The sequence below is a fragment of the Mycteria americana genome, chromosome 2 (genome assembly GCF_035582795.1).
Source record: "Mycteria americana isolate JAX WOST 10 ecotype Jacksonville Zoo and Gardens chromosome 2, USCA_MyAme_1.0, whole genome shotgun sequence".
Taxonomy (NCBI): Eukaryota; Metazoa; Chordata; class Aves; order Ciconiiformes; family Ciconiidae; genus Mycteria; species Mycteria americana.
In genome coordinates this window covers 123512345-123526656 of record NC_134366.1, presented here as the reverse complement: position 1 = coordinate 123526656, position 14312 = coordinate 123512345, and the positions used below count along the sequence as shown (strand labels likewise).

At 40.3% G+C, this 14312-nt stretch overlaps 1 protein-coding gene across 5 annotated transcripts in view; it reads left to right on the top strand.

Annotated features, from left to right (window-relative positions):
• SLC35D4 (solute carrier family 35 member D4) overlaps positions 1-13814 on the top strand; it is a 58470-nt gene extending 44656 nt beyond the window's left edge. For 3 of the 5 annotated variants that reach the window (XM_075494511.1, XM_075494508.1, XM_075494506.1), the window contains 2 exons: positions 9618-9682; positions 13133-13814. In XM_075494511.1, the coding sequence (XP_075350626.1) occupies positions 9618-9657 (40 nt within the window). In that variant the 3' untranslated portion in view covers positions 9658-9682; positions 13133-13814. The remainder of the gene's footprint in view (positions 1-9617; positions 9683-13132) is intronic. The other 2 variants (XM_075494510.1, XM_075494509.1) reach the window with 1 other exon arrangement.
• The last annotated feature ends 498 nt before the right edge of the window (positions 13815-14312 follow it).

Here is a 14312-nt window from a genome sequence, read left to right as displayed (position 1 = left end):
GCACTTGCAGGATCAGTGTCTTGGTTGTATTGGTCATGACATCCTGGAAACGAAAAGAACGTACAAAAAACAGCACTGAGAAAAATCTTAATAAATGCGATAGAAAGCAGAGGACGGATACCTAATTCTCTAAGTAGTGGAACTGCATATGAGTATCTAGGCATAGAAATGCAGAGGATTATCTGCCCTCTAAATGCGTACTAGGGATAATTAAGAAATCTGCTTTCTCCTAGCAATTGAAAAGCTGATATACAGAAATACTTCTCTGCGATACAGAGATTATTGGTTTGGGTATTGGTAAGGTAAAAAAACCCCACCTTAAAAATATCTGATGATTTTGCTAGAGGTGAGAATTTATACTGCTTCTCTTCTGAAAACATTTTAGAGGGCAGGTTACTGATTATGTTTGTCATTTCACCTACCCTCCCCCTCTTTTTTTACTATGTTTTATGTTTTAAATGCAACATGTAGCTGATTTTAAGCTGGATCAGAAGTTACTTGCTATGAAAACCAGATAAATTCATTTACACTAGAACTAAGTTTTATCATTATCATTAGGCATTTGACTGCTAAGGCATGTTTAAATACTGGCTGCTTTTTGAGTCACAATACATGGAGCTAATTGTGTTCTTAAAGAACCCCTGGAATTTACCATTCTTGTTTGAATAATGCTCAAAAAAATAAAGAGAAATAAAATATAAGGAAAGGGCAGAAGAGAGTGACCAAACCTCCTTTGAGAAAAACGTCTTTAGGGAAGCTGGAGATCTGTGCAGGCATTTAGGCAAATATGAAATAAAGGATCTCAAAGAAATTTGCAGCTGCTGGTAAAACTTCTGTGTGGCTGGATCAAAGCTGTGTGGATCCTGAAGTTGCTGACTCTGTCACCGTTGCCATGGTGCCACCGTTGCCATGGTGCCAGCATCACTTACCATTTAAGTAACAACGCTGCCCAGGTCCATGCACCTCTTGATCAAGGGTGCCTGTCAGGGAGGGTTTTCTTCCTTTAGGGGAGCTGAGCAGAGTCCACCTATGAGCAATGTGCACCTAAGTATGTTGTAATGCACAAACTCATTGCCCTGTCTACTGATTTCATAGACTGACAGTCTCCAGTTAAGTCTGTCAGGGAACAAAACCCCTTAGGGCATGTCTGCACTCTGGTCAGGCTGTGAGGGTAATGCAGTAGACATGCTCAAGTTCGCTTTAAACTAATGAGCAGAATTGAGAGCGAAACCTGTTTTGCTTTTCCCCTTTCTCCAATGTATTTCACTTTGGATTGCTTCTTTCCCTTGTTTGGGCTGCTCGGCTTTTCAGGCAGGTTCATGGCATTGCTCTTTCCTTTGGGAAGAGCCATTATTTTGGTGGCTCAAGCTAAAGCTTCATTACTTTTCCTTGGAAAAAGCTGTGTCTCTGCTTAAAATCCTTCCTTGTCAGTGGATTTATTAGTACAGCTTCTTCAGGGGGCTGTGTTATCAGCTGAAGCCGTTAGGTTAAGAAGCATATTTTGTCTTGCCTTTTGATTGCTAACAACAGACCCTCAGAACAAAGTTGAAAACTCACAGTTCATTTCAATGTGTTGATTAATACAACTGAATCAGTATTTAGGGGAAAGATGCTTTACAGGAGAGCTGGTCAGAGGAATTTTGCTCGCGTTTGCTGTGTCTCTTTTAACCAGGGATTGGCTTTGGCACTTTAAAGATGGTTTACAAGGAGCCTTCAGGCTTCTACAAATGATCCAGATTGCACAGAAAGCCTTCTCATTGCAATAGGCAATATTCTTGAAAGCTTTCAGGGAAGCTTTTATTTCTGTGGTAGATCATCCCCAAAGCTGACCTGAAATTAAACAGTTAATGCTAGTTTGATTTTGCTCTGGTTCTGCATGCAGGATTCATTCAGATACTGTGCAGGATGGAGGAGATCTCCTGTGCACAGTATCTGCAGCTGTTAACGGTGCTTTATTTTGATTGATGACCATGGGAGAAAAATAGTATATTCTTTTTTTTCTCCACATTTTCTTTGTATTTAATTTTTCCCTGCCCTATTTACAAGCAATCCAGTTGTACTTGACTTTTGTTCTAGTCCCATCCTGTCTTTCTTGTGAGGGAGGATGTGTACCACGTTTGTCATCTTTAGCAGGGATTTTTGCTGCTGACTTACGGCAGGTTTCCAGTGACTGTACCAGCCTTCCACAATCAGTGAGCATACTGGTGGTCACCGGTGCCTCTCGTCATTCATCGCTGACCTTCTGCAGTTTGTGAAACTTCACAGTCAGCACCTGCTCTACGAAGATCTCCTCTCAAGTCTGGGTTATTTCAAAAAGGCTCGTCAGTACACACTGGACCACTTTAGTCAGGGTTTAGACAGGGGAGATCCAGGTCCCTCAGTGTTCTTCCATGTATTTGGCTGTCCCAGTGAATGCCTTGTTCATCTGTCTGTAGCTGCTGGATCTCTCTGAATCAAAGTATTCTTGCTGAGGTGGAGAGAAGTTACCCATCTGGCAATGTATGGTTGCCTTAACTTCGGATGTAGCAAAGCAGAGGAGGGCTAGACGGAAACGGCTTGTAGTCCAGCTGAGATGAAAAATGTATGTAAACAAGGAGGAATGGTGTTAATAGCTTAGAAAATCCATGTGAATTCATGAATACAGAAGATGGCATTTAAAGATTAACTGTTCCTTTTTTCCTGTTCCGAAGATTTTTGTTTCATTTTTACTAGATCTCCATACCTGACATAACATTTTGTGTGCACATATGTATATATGCTTATTCTCAAGTAGACATATATACAAAAGAGATTAACTCTGAAATCTGGGAAATTATTTCAGTGCCCTCCCTCAAGAAACAAAAGAGTATGTTGTTACTGATGTTTGCCTGCTGTAATTTGTGCCTTTTTGGTAGTACTGGATTATCTTGATGTAGCTGTTTTCAGTGGCACTAACAGTGATCCATTTCCCTGGTGATTTTTTATGATTATCTTAGCAGCTGGTTAAAACATGCAGAAGAGGGACAAAACAAATATTATGTCTATAAAAAGCTTGACATTGCTTTAATTCCACCAGTAGAATGAAAACAAAGGTTACATACATCAGAAGCTTTTTCCTGATGTTTTGAGAAGATGACCTGCTGATAAATAGAATGATTTATTTTGAACAGTGAGTGAACTTGATGAGCCGTTTCAAAACACTGTCTTTGGAAAAAATATGCGTTTTTGTAAGGACAGAGGTTTTGGCAGCTTGGGGAAGTGAGGTTACAAGGATTGGGTCTGTGTACACAAACTAAGGAAAACTTTTGTAAAGTATTCTATGTTCACTTACAGCAAGAACTATGACATTTAACTTTCTAGCAGTTTAACAGTGAATCAGAGGAAACATACTTTTTATATGGTATGTACAAGTATAGTTGTAATATTAACAAATCACCATCATGTCTGGACTAAATCCCCCATATCTTTCCATTCCAGATAGGAAGATTAAATCAGAATCTAAATTTTGAAAATGTCCTCATCCGTGTTCTTGGCTATATAAACAACATGTTCTTGAACACCTCAGAAATGCTAGATATTCAAAATCTACAGCCAGCTTTTGCAGCTTGACAATCTTTCTCTAAAGTAATTTTAAAGTCAGAGATAGAAGGGCTCAATGATAGCTTGGTCAAGAATGACACATTTATCTAGCCAATGCTGGCTGGTTTGAACTGATCGAGAATTGACACCGTAGAGGCTATGGGATAACCACAGCTGCTCGGTGGAGAATGCAAGGCAGCAAAGAATGCAGAATCCTGCATATCTGTATCTCCCAGGATCCAAGTTTCTGCTTTGTTGAGGACTGAGAACCCTTAGGATGCCATCTCCTGTCTTCAAGCCACATGTCAGACTTACCAGAATTTTCTGATGTGATGTGGTCAAGGAATAGATCTAATAGGGAAGCTGGCTCAGCAGTGATCTTGCCTATTCTTAAGGTCCTTCAGGAAAGAATTCTCCAAATGGTCTTTATTTTTTATTTCTTTATCTATAAAACTAAATTAATTTCTAATTCTAAATTAATTTCTAAATTTTTCTGATTTTTTTAAAACAACTTTTATGAAACAAATTTTGCTTTCTCTTCTGAATATTTTTTCTTGTCTGACCATAATGTGATTAGGAGAAAGGAGGAGATCATTCACGTAATGAGTTGTGTAATTGTCTGTCTATCAAAGTTCCTTGGGAACTCTTTAAAGCTAGTGGTAGTAGTGCCTCCCTCCACTCATGAATCACTAAAGCAAATTTACAAATGCAGATGCATGAGAGCATCTTCTTTCCTAGAGTGATTTTACATGCTGGATTTATCCCTACCGTGCAACAAGTTCTTCCACACATTAGGGTGTTTCTGCTTTGTGAATCTTAGTCTGTTACCCAGCACTTCAACAATGCTGTCATTGTTCTTGTTGCTGGTATTTCAGCCTGATAAAGAGCAAACCCTGGACCTGTGGAATTGACTCCCTTCTTCTCTTTGGATCCTGAAGTTGGCTGTGTTGTCCTTCAGAGCAGCTTGTTAAATGTAAATGATGATGTAAGGAGTGTGCGGGCTGTTATATGGCATCTGGGCCTGTCTTTGGTTCCCAGAATGATGGAAATGCCTGAAGTTTTCACTCTTTTTTGTGGGGAACTGAATCTGGGAATCTCTTCTAACCAAGAAGAAGTTTGAAGCTTCTGACTATTCCACTTCTTGTGGGTTAATACTCTGGAGACCCACATCCTTCTGCTTTGCCAGGCTGTGGTGTACCAGTATCCAAAGCTCAGCCTTTCAGATAGGCATTTCACCACGGAGGAAACAGAGACTTTTTTCCTCCTAAGTGATTCCTCATGATCCTTCCTTAAAGCTTCACCATAGTTCATGCCTTACCATCTTCTGATGAGTTATCTTTGATGGCCATGATTTCTCTAATGCACAAACCCTAGAGCTTTCACATGTCCGTGGTCATCAGGTACAATGAGTTCAGCCTCTTCTGTTTCCGTTTCAGTGTTTACAATGAGCAGGTCTTTCCTATCACTGATTCTCCTCAAAATATGTTGCTCTTATTCAGAAACTGGAGCAGGGATCTCACAAGCTTTGTTTCCCTCTTTAAGGACCAGGTTGTAAGGTGATAAATGAGTCTGTATTTCTCTGCTGTCCCACCTTTTCTAGGTGGGTCCAACCCCATTTAGGGTACAAACTTGTAAAAGGGCTGCTGTTTTAAGACCCTTCTCTGTGGCACAATCCAGCCATAGGGCTGGGTTGCCCTCTGTTTTCTCTCCTGGTTCTTGTTCACTCCCTGTACTAGAGTAGCTATGTAAAGAAGTCCCATCTGTTCTGTTTCCTTATCTAACTGTTCAGGCCCAGTCTTTGTTCCGGCAGTCCTGTGGCATTCTCCCTGTGCTTGAAGTGATGCTGCTCTAATCTTCTTTCTTCTCCTTCCTGGTGGGACCTGCAGTCCTAGCTCAAGCAGGCTATCTGCATTACCGTAGAAGGTGTTTCATCTAGGGTAAGTTGGGCCGGGCTGATGAATTTCTGCAAGTTGTGTCCTCCAGCAGTGGAGATCAGCCCACTCTCCTCGTATGCACAGACCGCGTCCCAGATAAGTAGCCATCACAAGGATACACTTATTTTCTTCAGTGCTGGTACACACTGTAAAGAGCTAGAAGTGTTTTTGATTGAGATAACAAACACACTCTGAAATGCCAAGATTTTTGCTTATTTATAAAATTACTTGTAAATAATTCAGTGATTGGAAATATAGAAATAGTTGAGATCAAGGAAATAGGTGTTAATAAAGTGTCCCTTTAAATGGGTATTGTTTCCACAGTACAATGGCGTGATAAAGTAAATTTAGTAAAATAAATTTGATTTATTTTAAGAAACAATCTTTTTTCCCCTTTTTTTTTTTTGTGCAAGAAAGGGTTTGAAATGATTTCTCAGGAATGATTTCAGCTCACACGGAAATGTTTTGTTAAATGATGGTATGCTTGGATTTTTTTCCTAATCACTGAAAGCTGTGTCAGAATTTTGTGGAGATGTTCACTGTATGAATGTTTTTAAAAATAGCTTTTGCTGTACTGCCTGGTCACAGTTCCTTTAAGCAAGTAAGTAGGCAGAGTCCATGGAGCTATTCCTGTTTCTAAAATTGTTGGGGTTCAACCATCCAGTCTGTATAATTTGGTAGAATTAGTGACTGTATGTCAAAATCTTGGGGACCTTTGTTCAAAATATGCTGGTTATAGCTAATTAAAAATTTCCTTTCTGTCTCCTAGTTTTAAAGATTTAGCACCAAAATGTATTTGGAGATCATTAACTTCAGTTTGCCCTTTTACTTCTTTCTTTTGTCTTGCAAGCTCATTCCTTTGCCTAAGGCATCTGAATGCCTAGGAGGACAACTGTGACCTTTAAAGTGAAGAAAGAGATATTACTGCACTTAGCGTGTTGTGGGGGTTTTTTTTGTAAAGGACATTCAGAACATCAATGTAGGTGGTTTTTTTTAAAACTAAATGTGTACTTAAAACACTTTGGAAAATGCTGAAATGTACTTGAAGGAAAATTACCTTCTGAACTATGTCCCTAGACTTCAGATTCTTCCCCTGGAACAAATTATATGGTTAGCTTCCCTGAAAACTTGTTTTTCATTTTTAAATGTGTTCCTCTTTTAGATAAACAAAGGTGGACGTTTTAGCAACGTGTTTTCCTTTTGTTTTTTGTTTTGTTTTCTTCCACACTCTTACTTCATGTGCTCTTCCAACCCACATTTTGTTTCTCTTTGGCACTGAGACACTCTTACATAATTTTTCAAAAATACAACAGTGTTCTGCTGTAATAGTCCAAAAGGCTACAGCCTGCATTTTTGCAGAGGTTTGGGATGATCGCAGTAGAATGGTGTATTGTTTTTGATAAGGCCTGTTTTCGGAGGGTTCTTAAATGCCTGTTTCTCTGCAGTTGGCCTCTTCTCAAGTTTCTAGTAAACAGGACTCTACAAGGGAGTGGGTGACACAACTTTAGCTTGTGTCACTTCTCAAATACAGTACGTCAGTTTCTTTCAGGAGAACAGCTTAAAGAAAAGAATGCTCTGTAGATACCACAGCTGCCATCCTTCATTAGTTCCTGTTTACATGCTTGGTAATGAATATTGTATATTTTTAGGTAATAAATTAGTATTAGCCTAAGATAAGCTTAGTGCAGTTAATTCTGCAATCATTCACACTGATGTAAATGAGAAATAGTTCCTTGTAGGTCAGGACAGCTGCTGCAAGGTGTGTAAGGGGAGAATCCAGCCTGCTGGTACAAGACGTGGATGTATTTTAAAGTGCTGCATTTGAACTGACGGATATCCAGCCTAGGAGCTGTATTTCGGTCAAGTGCACGAAAGATTCAGCTTCTGAATGGCTAACTTCCACTGTTTGGAGCAGGTGTCAGCTCGCTCTGGCTGCAAATGACTATGAGACAGGCCGAGGTGCGGCCTGAATGTGGACGGTTGCAATAGCATCATCTTGAGTTTTGAAGAGTAACTCTCACTTATTCTTAGTGACTTTTCCTTCTCCTCTGTCAGTCTCTTTTGGATGCATCTATTTAGTCATATATTTGCTTGTATGTATACGTACAAGGCTGTAGGGGTAGAGCTGATACATACCTTCGGTTTTCCCCTGGAGTGGGAGCTCACTTTTTCTGTTAGCTTGGAGCTTTACAGTATTGCCCACGTTGTACACAACTGTGGTAGGCAGTGTGCAAATACTTAAGTCAGATGAATGAATACTTTGTATCAGGAGGTAGGAGGTACGTCTGTGGTGGTATTGATAACCAGCAATTTGACTGCTCTGCAGGAATGGAGTGGACCTGCAGTCTTGTGGTACCCTGCCTGGATCAAGTCCATCTCTTGCCTCATTCTCTCTGCAAAGTGCCTATGCTATAGGCAAATGGAGAACACTCAGGATGTTATTTATGGTAATCTCTAGGAAGAAAAAAACCATCTCCTGCATCCCTGAATCTCCCTAAAGTAGAGAACATCCCCAAATAGGCCAGAGGGGACACTCACTGTGTAGCCCCCATCGAGCACCACCGCTCCTGTGTGGTGCTCACTGCCATTGTGTGGTCTCAGCTTTAGATAATTGTCCCCTCTCCAGCTACCTCTTAGAGTGGGGCTGGAGAAGTGACACACAACCATCTCTTCTTCATCTGCTGCTGCTCGTGATCCTGCATTGATTACACTCGAGGCAGATTCAGAACCCTGCCTTTTAACATGCAGCCATAACAAATGTAGTGGGTATCGACTAACAAACTGTTAGTCCAAGGTCTGGTGCAGAGAGCCTACTCTAAAATGGCATTTGCTTCCCTACTGCACATGTAGCAGTGTTTTAACAAGTAATAGGTTACGTAATGAAGTTTCTGCTGTCTCCCCTGGGAGTCAACTAGACAAACAACGATTAGGAAATCTTAGCTGATAATTGTTTAAATGTTTTGTTTCTTAATTTCATCTTTTTCCTTGGACTATTTTGTATTATCCTAAATAGTTCCTTTCATTCCTCAGTGCTTGTGTTTCCCAAGTATTTGTAAATCACGACCAAGTCTTCCTTTCCCACAGGCATTGCTTATCCTAACTGTTGACTGAAAATCAATCCTTCCATCTAATGACTCTGTCACTGTTCTCTGAACTCTTTCCATTCTACATTATCCATCTGGCAACAAAATGTCCAAAACTGCGCGCAGGCTGCAGATGTGGTAGCTCCGTAGCTGTTGAGGCAGGGATCTGTTAGAAACCATTGTGTGCTGGGATCTAGCTGTTTCTGGGATCAGTACTATGAAAATATAAAGTCATTTGCCCCTAGCTTCTCTGCCCAGGACACCTCGGTGTAATGAGAGATTTGTAAGATAAACCTACTGATGTTGCATTGTTTTTCTTTACCCCATACCCTGTTCCTTTTTTCGGCTTTTCTACACCCACAAACACATTTCAAGCTCTCATTCTCCTCAGAAATATAAGGCTTTTCAAGCCCAGGATCTGGCTGTTCTCGCCAGTCTGCTGTTGGCAAATAAAAGCTAGCAGGTTTCCAGGCCAGGCCAGCTGGGATGTGTGATAAGGGACCCTCTGCTCTGGTTCCCTGCCCTGCCTCTGCTGTGTCCTGGGTTCTGTAGGAGTCAAAATTGAACTGCGATGCGTGACCGTCATACTATTTTCGCTATTGGATTCCCAGCCTAACGAGCAGCATGTTTTGCATGTGCTTTCCCAGCAGTACCCACAAGCAGGTTCCTGCCCTAAGCTGGCTGCGCAGCTCTTGTGTCCCTGTCTGTTGGGTCTTCTGCTGCTGTTTCTGGCCTCCCTCCCACTGGCCAGAGGGGAAAGGAGGTGCCTGTGTGTAGTCTCTGTACTTAATCAGGAGGAAGCTTGGGCAGAAGCTCCATGTTTAGCAATGTCTCACTGTTTAGCATAGACTCAGTGGGTTTCTCCTGTCCATTGACTACCTATTTTAGGTATTGCATCTAAGGGTTAAGAAAAAACAGAAAAAAAAAGAAAAAAAAATGTGACTGCACATGCAGAAATTTAATTTCAGCAAAAGTATTTCAGTTTTGCTTTGTGATATCACAAGTTCACAAAGTGGTGTTTTTTTTCCTTTCAATTTAACAGGTTATCACTGCTAGCTTATCACCGTTGTTCTTTGTCATGACTGCCAATGTACTAACAATTTCTTGGTAAGTGCCTACGTGAGCTTTTTTCTTAACAGTAAAAATGAATTTCCACACAGTGCGTCATGTGGAAATACTTTTTAAATGTCAAGTTCTATTAGTGCCAGTAATATTTTGCATGTAAGGAGAACCAGGTGTGCAATGATGGATGCAGTACAGTAATACAAACAGAAGAGTGTTTCTTCTGCCTCTGTGGGAGAACACGGACGTTTTGGACATTAAGCCTCACTGCAATTCACTCAACATGTTTTACAGCTAGACAAATGGATGCAATAGGCAAATAAATGACCCATTCAAAGTTACGCTATAAATTAGTGGTGGAATTGGAAATAAAACACAGGAGTCATGGTTTGGTGACAGCATCTTTTTAATCAATAGAGTGCATTCAAGTTTCCCTAACACAGTGTGTACTGTGAATGCATAAAATGAAAATAGTAGAAAAATGAAATAATGATAACAAACTTTTTCCAAAGCTGTATCTGGATTTTGTAACATGTGGCCACGCATTACGGATCACCTAACCTGAAATTTTTAGGTAGTAATATAAAGGATTGGGGTGCAAACTCCTTTGGTCAAAGACAATGTTTTTGGTCTCTGTTTGTACAGCATCCAGCGAAAGGGAATCCCAGCCCATGGCTGATGCTCCTAAATGCTTCTGCAATGCAAATAGCAACTAAATATGGGGTTAGTCATGTATTTCTGAGGACAGATTTGTTGTTGGAAATAAAGATCTGCTTACTTTTGAAAAGCTTTAAGCTTCCTTTTTTCCTCTCATAGTTTGATTGCCATCCTAAAGATTCAGCTCTGCGCTGAATGAAATTAGCATATTCTTTTTTCAGGTGTGATAAAGAAGTTACAGGAAGGAGAATCTCAGTTTAAACTAGTCCCATATACATACATGTGAATATGCATCCTCATATGTATGTTAGGTGCATGTAATCTCAAATACTAAAATAAGTCATGTAATTTTTTTTTAGCTCTTGGAATACATTTATGTGGCCTATGTGTGTAAGAGGTTGAACTAATATCAGTGTACCTAAACCACTCCTAGTCTAGACCATTAACTTGCCATTCCTCACCATGTTTTACATGTGTTTGTGGAGGTCTATCGTGTATGCTAGAGGTAGGCTTTTATAATATGTATGTATTCATTGACAAGTATACTAAAAAATCATGTGTACCTTTGTTAATGTGAGCACATGGTCCTGTATAGTTGCACACATACTACATGTCCTTTATGCGCTGAAAGTAATAAAAATGATGAACACCTGTGCATCTTTAAAAGAAACTTTGCTTTAGCCCTTAGGCCACTATTATGCTTTGATTGTCATAATTCAAAAAGATAACTATTTTTTATTATTATTTATTTATTTATTTGAGTTCTGTTATTGCTTGTGCATCAGCAGTGCCTTGACTTATCAGCAAAGCTCTGGAAATACTTTGTTAGATGATAGCAGCTGCAAAGCACTCATGAGATCATTAATCACTGGGTTTTTTTAGTGTTGCTCCAGTGTTGTCATGGACAATATCATATGTTAATTTCTGAGTGATGGGCAAATGCAGTTAGCTGTCACACCACAATAAACAGAAGCCAGAGGATTTGCCAGATGGTAAATTGAAGGTAAATCAAGGGTTGGCGTTTAGCCCTGTTTTTTGCTCTGCTTCATCTTGAAGTTATAATGATGGTTTCTATTGGCCTAGTAATCTGGATTGCATAGGCACGTAGATACCTGAGATTTCAAATCCTTCAGAAAGGGATTCTTCTCTGATGTAGGACATAAGATATTGAAGAACAATTTAGATGCAGGCAGCTTGTTACAGAACAGGGCTGTACAGTTTACTATCTTTTGTACAGAATTGCCAGTCTAATTTTTAGAATGCTACATTAGAGGTAGGTTTCTTTTTTAAGGTCTCTGTTAAAAATGTTATAGAAAAAAACACATCTACAGAAATGAAAAAAAAACAATTGAGTAATTTCTAAGGCTCTGTTGGTTTTAGGTCTTCCTAGATGCAGTGGAGTTTTTTCTTTAGGATAAAGAATGCATTAACCAACCTTAGCTTCCAAAGGAGTTAGTGAAGAGGGTATGTTTATAACTGGAGCTGAAATCCAGGCAAGACATGGGGGTTAACCCTCTCCAGAGAAAAGTGCTCAGAGGTTGTTGGTGATTACAGGCAAACAGACTCACATGTTTTAGATCTTTTTGAAAAGCTTGCAGCCCTCACAGCCCTTTGCTCCTTGTTGGTAATTCCACATCCAAAGGTATTCTGTCTCCACAGCGGACTGTCTACAGATGGTCTATAGCACCTACTTTCCAGGGCTGTTTACTGTGTAATTGTAAGATACTGTACTGTTGTTATACAATGTTTGTTCCTCTCAGGAACAAGGGCAATTACATGATTTTTAAAACAGCTCACCAAAGCTAAGATTTAAGTGAATGTAATGCTATTAAAGACCAGAGAGCCTTCAGCTTTACATGCTTTTTTTCCCCAAGGAGAAAAAAAAAAAAGTCTTCTTACAAATGAACTTAACAGAAGTTTCTTTTGTTTATAAAGTTCATTAAGGAGCTTTTCTGTTTCATAAGCTAAGCCATGAGGCTAAGATGAAAGGTCAGTACACTTAGCTTTGCACTGTTATAAAATGGGAGATGAGTCGGTATGCTACCGTATTCCTGTCATCTGCGATAGATAGCAGAGGAGATTTGGGGATTATTAACTATTGCACGGATTGAGTGGGTTGATAGCTTATTTCACTGAATGGTTTTGTTTGTAAAACCATTCATCCTGATTTGGAGCCCTGCTTCTAGCCTGAGTCTCGGAGAGAAGCGTTAGTGCCAGCACTGCGCTGTGAGCAGCACAGGAAGGAAGTGCTTGGGCACATGTGCCATTTCGGCTGGAACAGGGTCTTTCACCAGGTTCCTCACAACGAGAAGGAAACACGGGAATTTCTACCGGCCTCGCTATGCCAGTGGGATCTCCCCAGAGCAAAATTCTTTTTCCTGATTTCCTCAGTCTCCTCCTGACTGGCATCTCCTCCTGACTTTGTCAAGTGGCAAGTTTTCAGGACAGGACGCAAACAGAAATTGCAAGGGGGAATCATTAACTTAATGAGGTTCAAACTCTCCTGCCTTCCTTTCCTGTTCTTGCTAGTGTATGGGTGTGCAGCTATTCTTGTAACTAGGTGCAACCTTCTCTAGATTTCTGTCTGTGTATTTTCACGTGAATACCACCATCCCTAAAATATAGGAAGGGTAGTTTCTGGTGAGATCAGTTAAATAAGACATTTCTGGTTTCAGCCTTTTCTTAGCAAGACGAATGAAAAAATCGCCTGGGTTACTGTCTCTAGGTTGAAATGTGTTTAGACAAAATAATACCTTTCTTTTAATGTTGCGCTGTTTGGCATTGTATCAAGTAGAGGGACTTGCCTGATGCTAAATTTTTGGTATACTTTGTTTACAGCCTTGTGATCAGTGGAATTGGAGAAGCTTTGCTTGTTTACACTGAAAGGACAGGCACGTAAAGAGGAACCAGATCTCACCAGCTGGAAAAGAGCTGACTTGCAGCCTGGAGACCCTATCATGAATAAAATGCGGCAGCAGGAATGAAGAAGTGCAACCAAACACAAGGAAAGAGACCTATTGTTTTTCTGTTAAGAAAAACTATGCTATTAATAGTGCTGGTAAGAGAGCAGCATAGTTGGCAGATGGTTAGGAGCCTTTGCCTCAAAGCACAAGACAAACTATTTCTGATTGATGTGGTAAAGGAAAAACTGCACTGTCTCATGCTGATGGCTCTGTGTGAGAACCTCTTAGAACCTCCCTTCTTGCACACGGAACTGAACTCAGGAAAAGCAGCATTCCCCACTGGATGCCCTCAGTTTTTTTGTTGGAAGCTGACAGCAGGTTGTACCAAACAATGTCAGAGCCCAGATCCTGCCATGAATTCAGGATCAGGAAGGATGGATTTTGTCTCCAACTGTTCTGTAAGCAGCAAGCTGCTGCACACAAGTCTCTAGTCGCGTCGTCTGAACTGGCACAGTGACCGAGGCTATGGGGCTTCTGGAGATAATCCCCTCCTGGAACTGCAGCAGATCGACAGCTTTGCAGAATGGGGAAATCAGCAATAAATCTCAATGTCTGTAGTGATTGCTCTTTGTGTACTTTTTTTCTTCTCCCATTCTCCAAGATTTCTTTTGAACTCTGCAAATTTTTGTCAGCTGGAGGGGGTAGAGGGACTCATACCGTTCCCAGCAGTGGTTTGTCTCTTAAATTATTGGAAGAGGCAACAAAGATTATGAACCTTGAATGAATGTCATAAAGAGTGTAAGGCAATTCATCTCAAGAGTTCTTAAAATAATTTCATTTCTGGTTGCTTAATGGCTGTTAGAAATTAGTCTTGATATATTAGTGCCTGGGAAAGCAATCTATGTGAAAGTAAGATTAAATGATGAGTTGATAATATTGTGGGGAAGGTCTACACGGTAAAAAGAGCTTGATAACAAATCTTCAACGAGGAGAGGGACTTGTCTCACATGCCATTAGGTATCTAAAGTGTAGTCCCTTAATCTAAGTTGACAAAGTTACCTTCACAGTCAATGGAAGGAGAGGGGTGCCCTCACAGAGATGATTCTTCACGAATA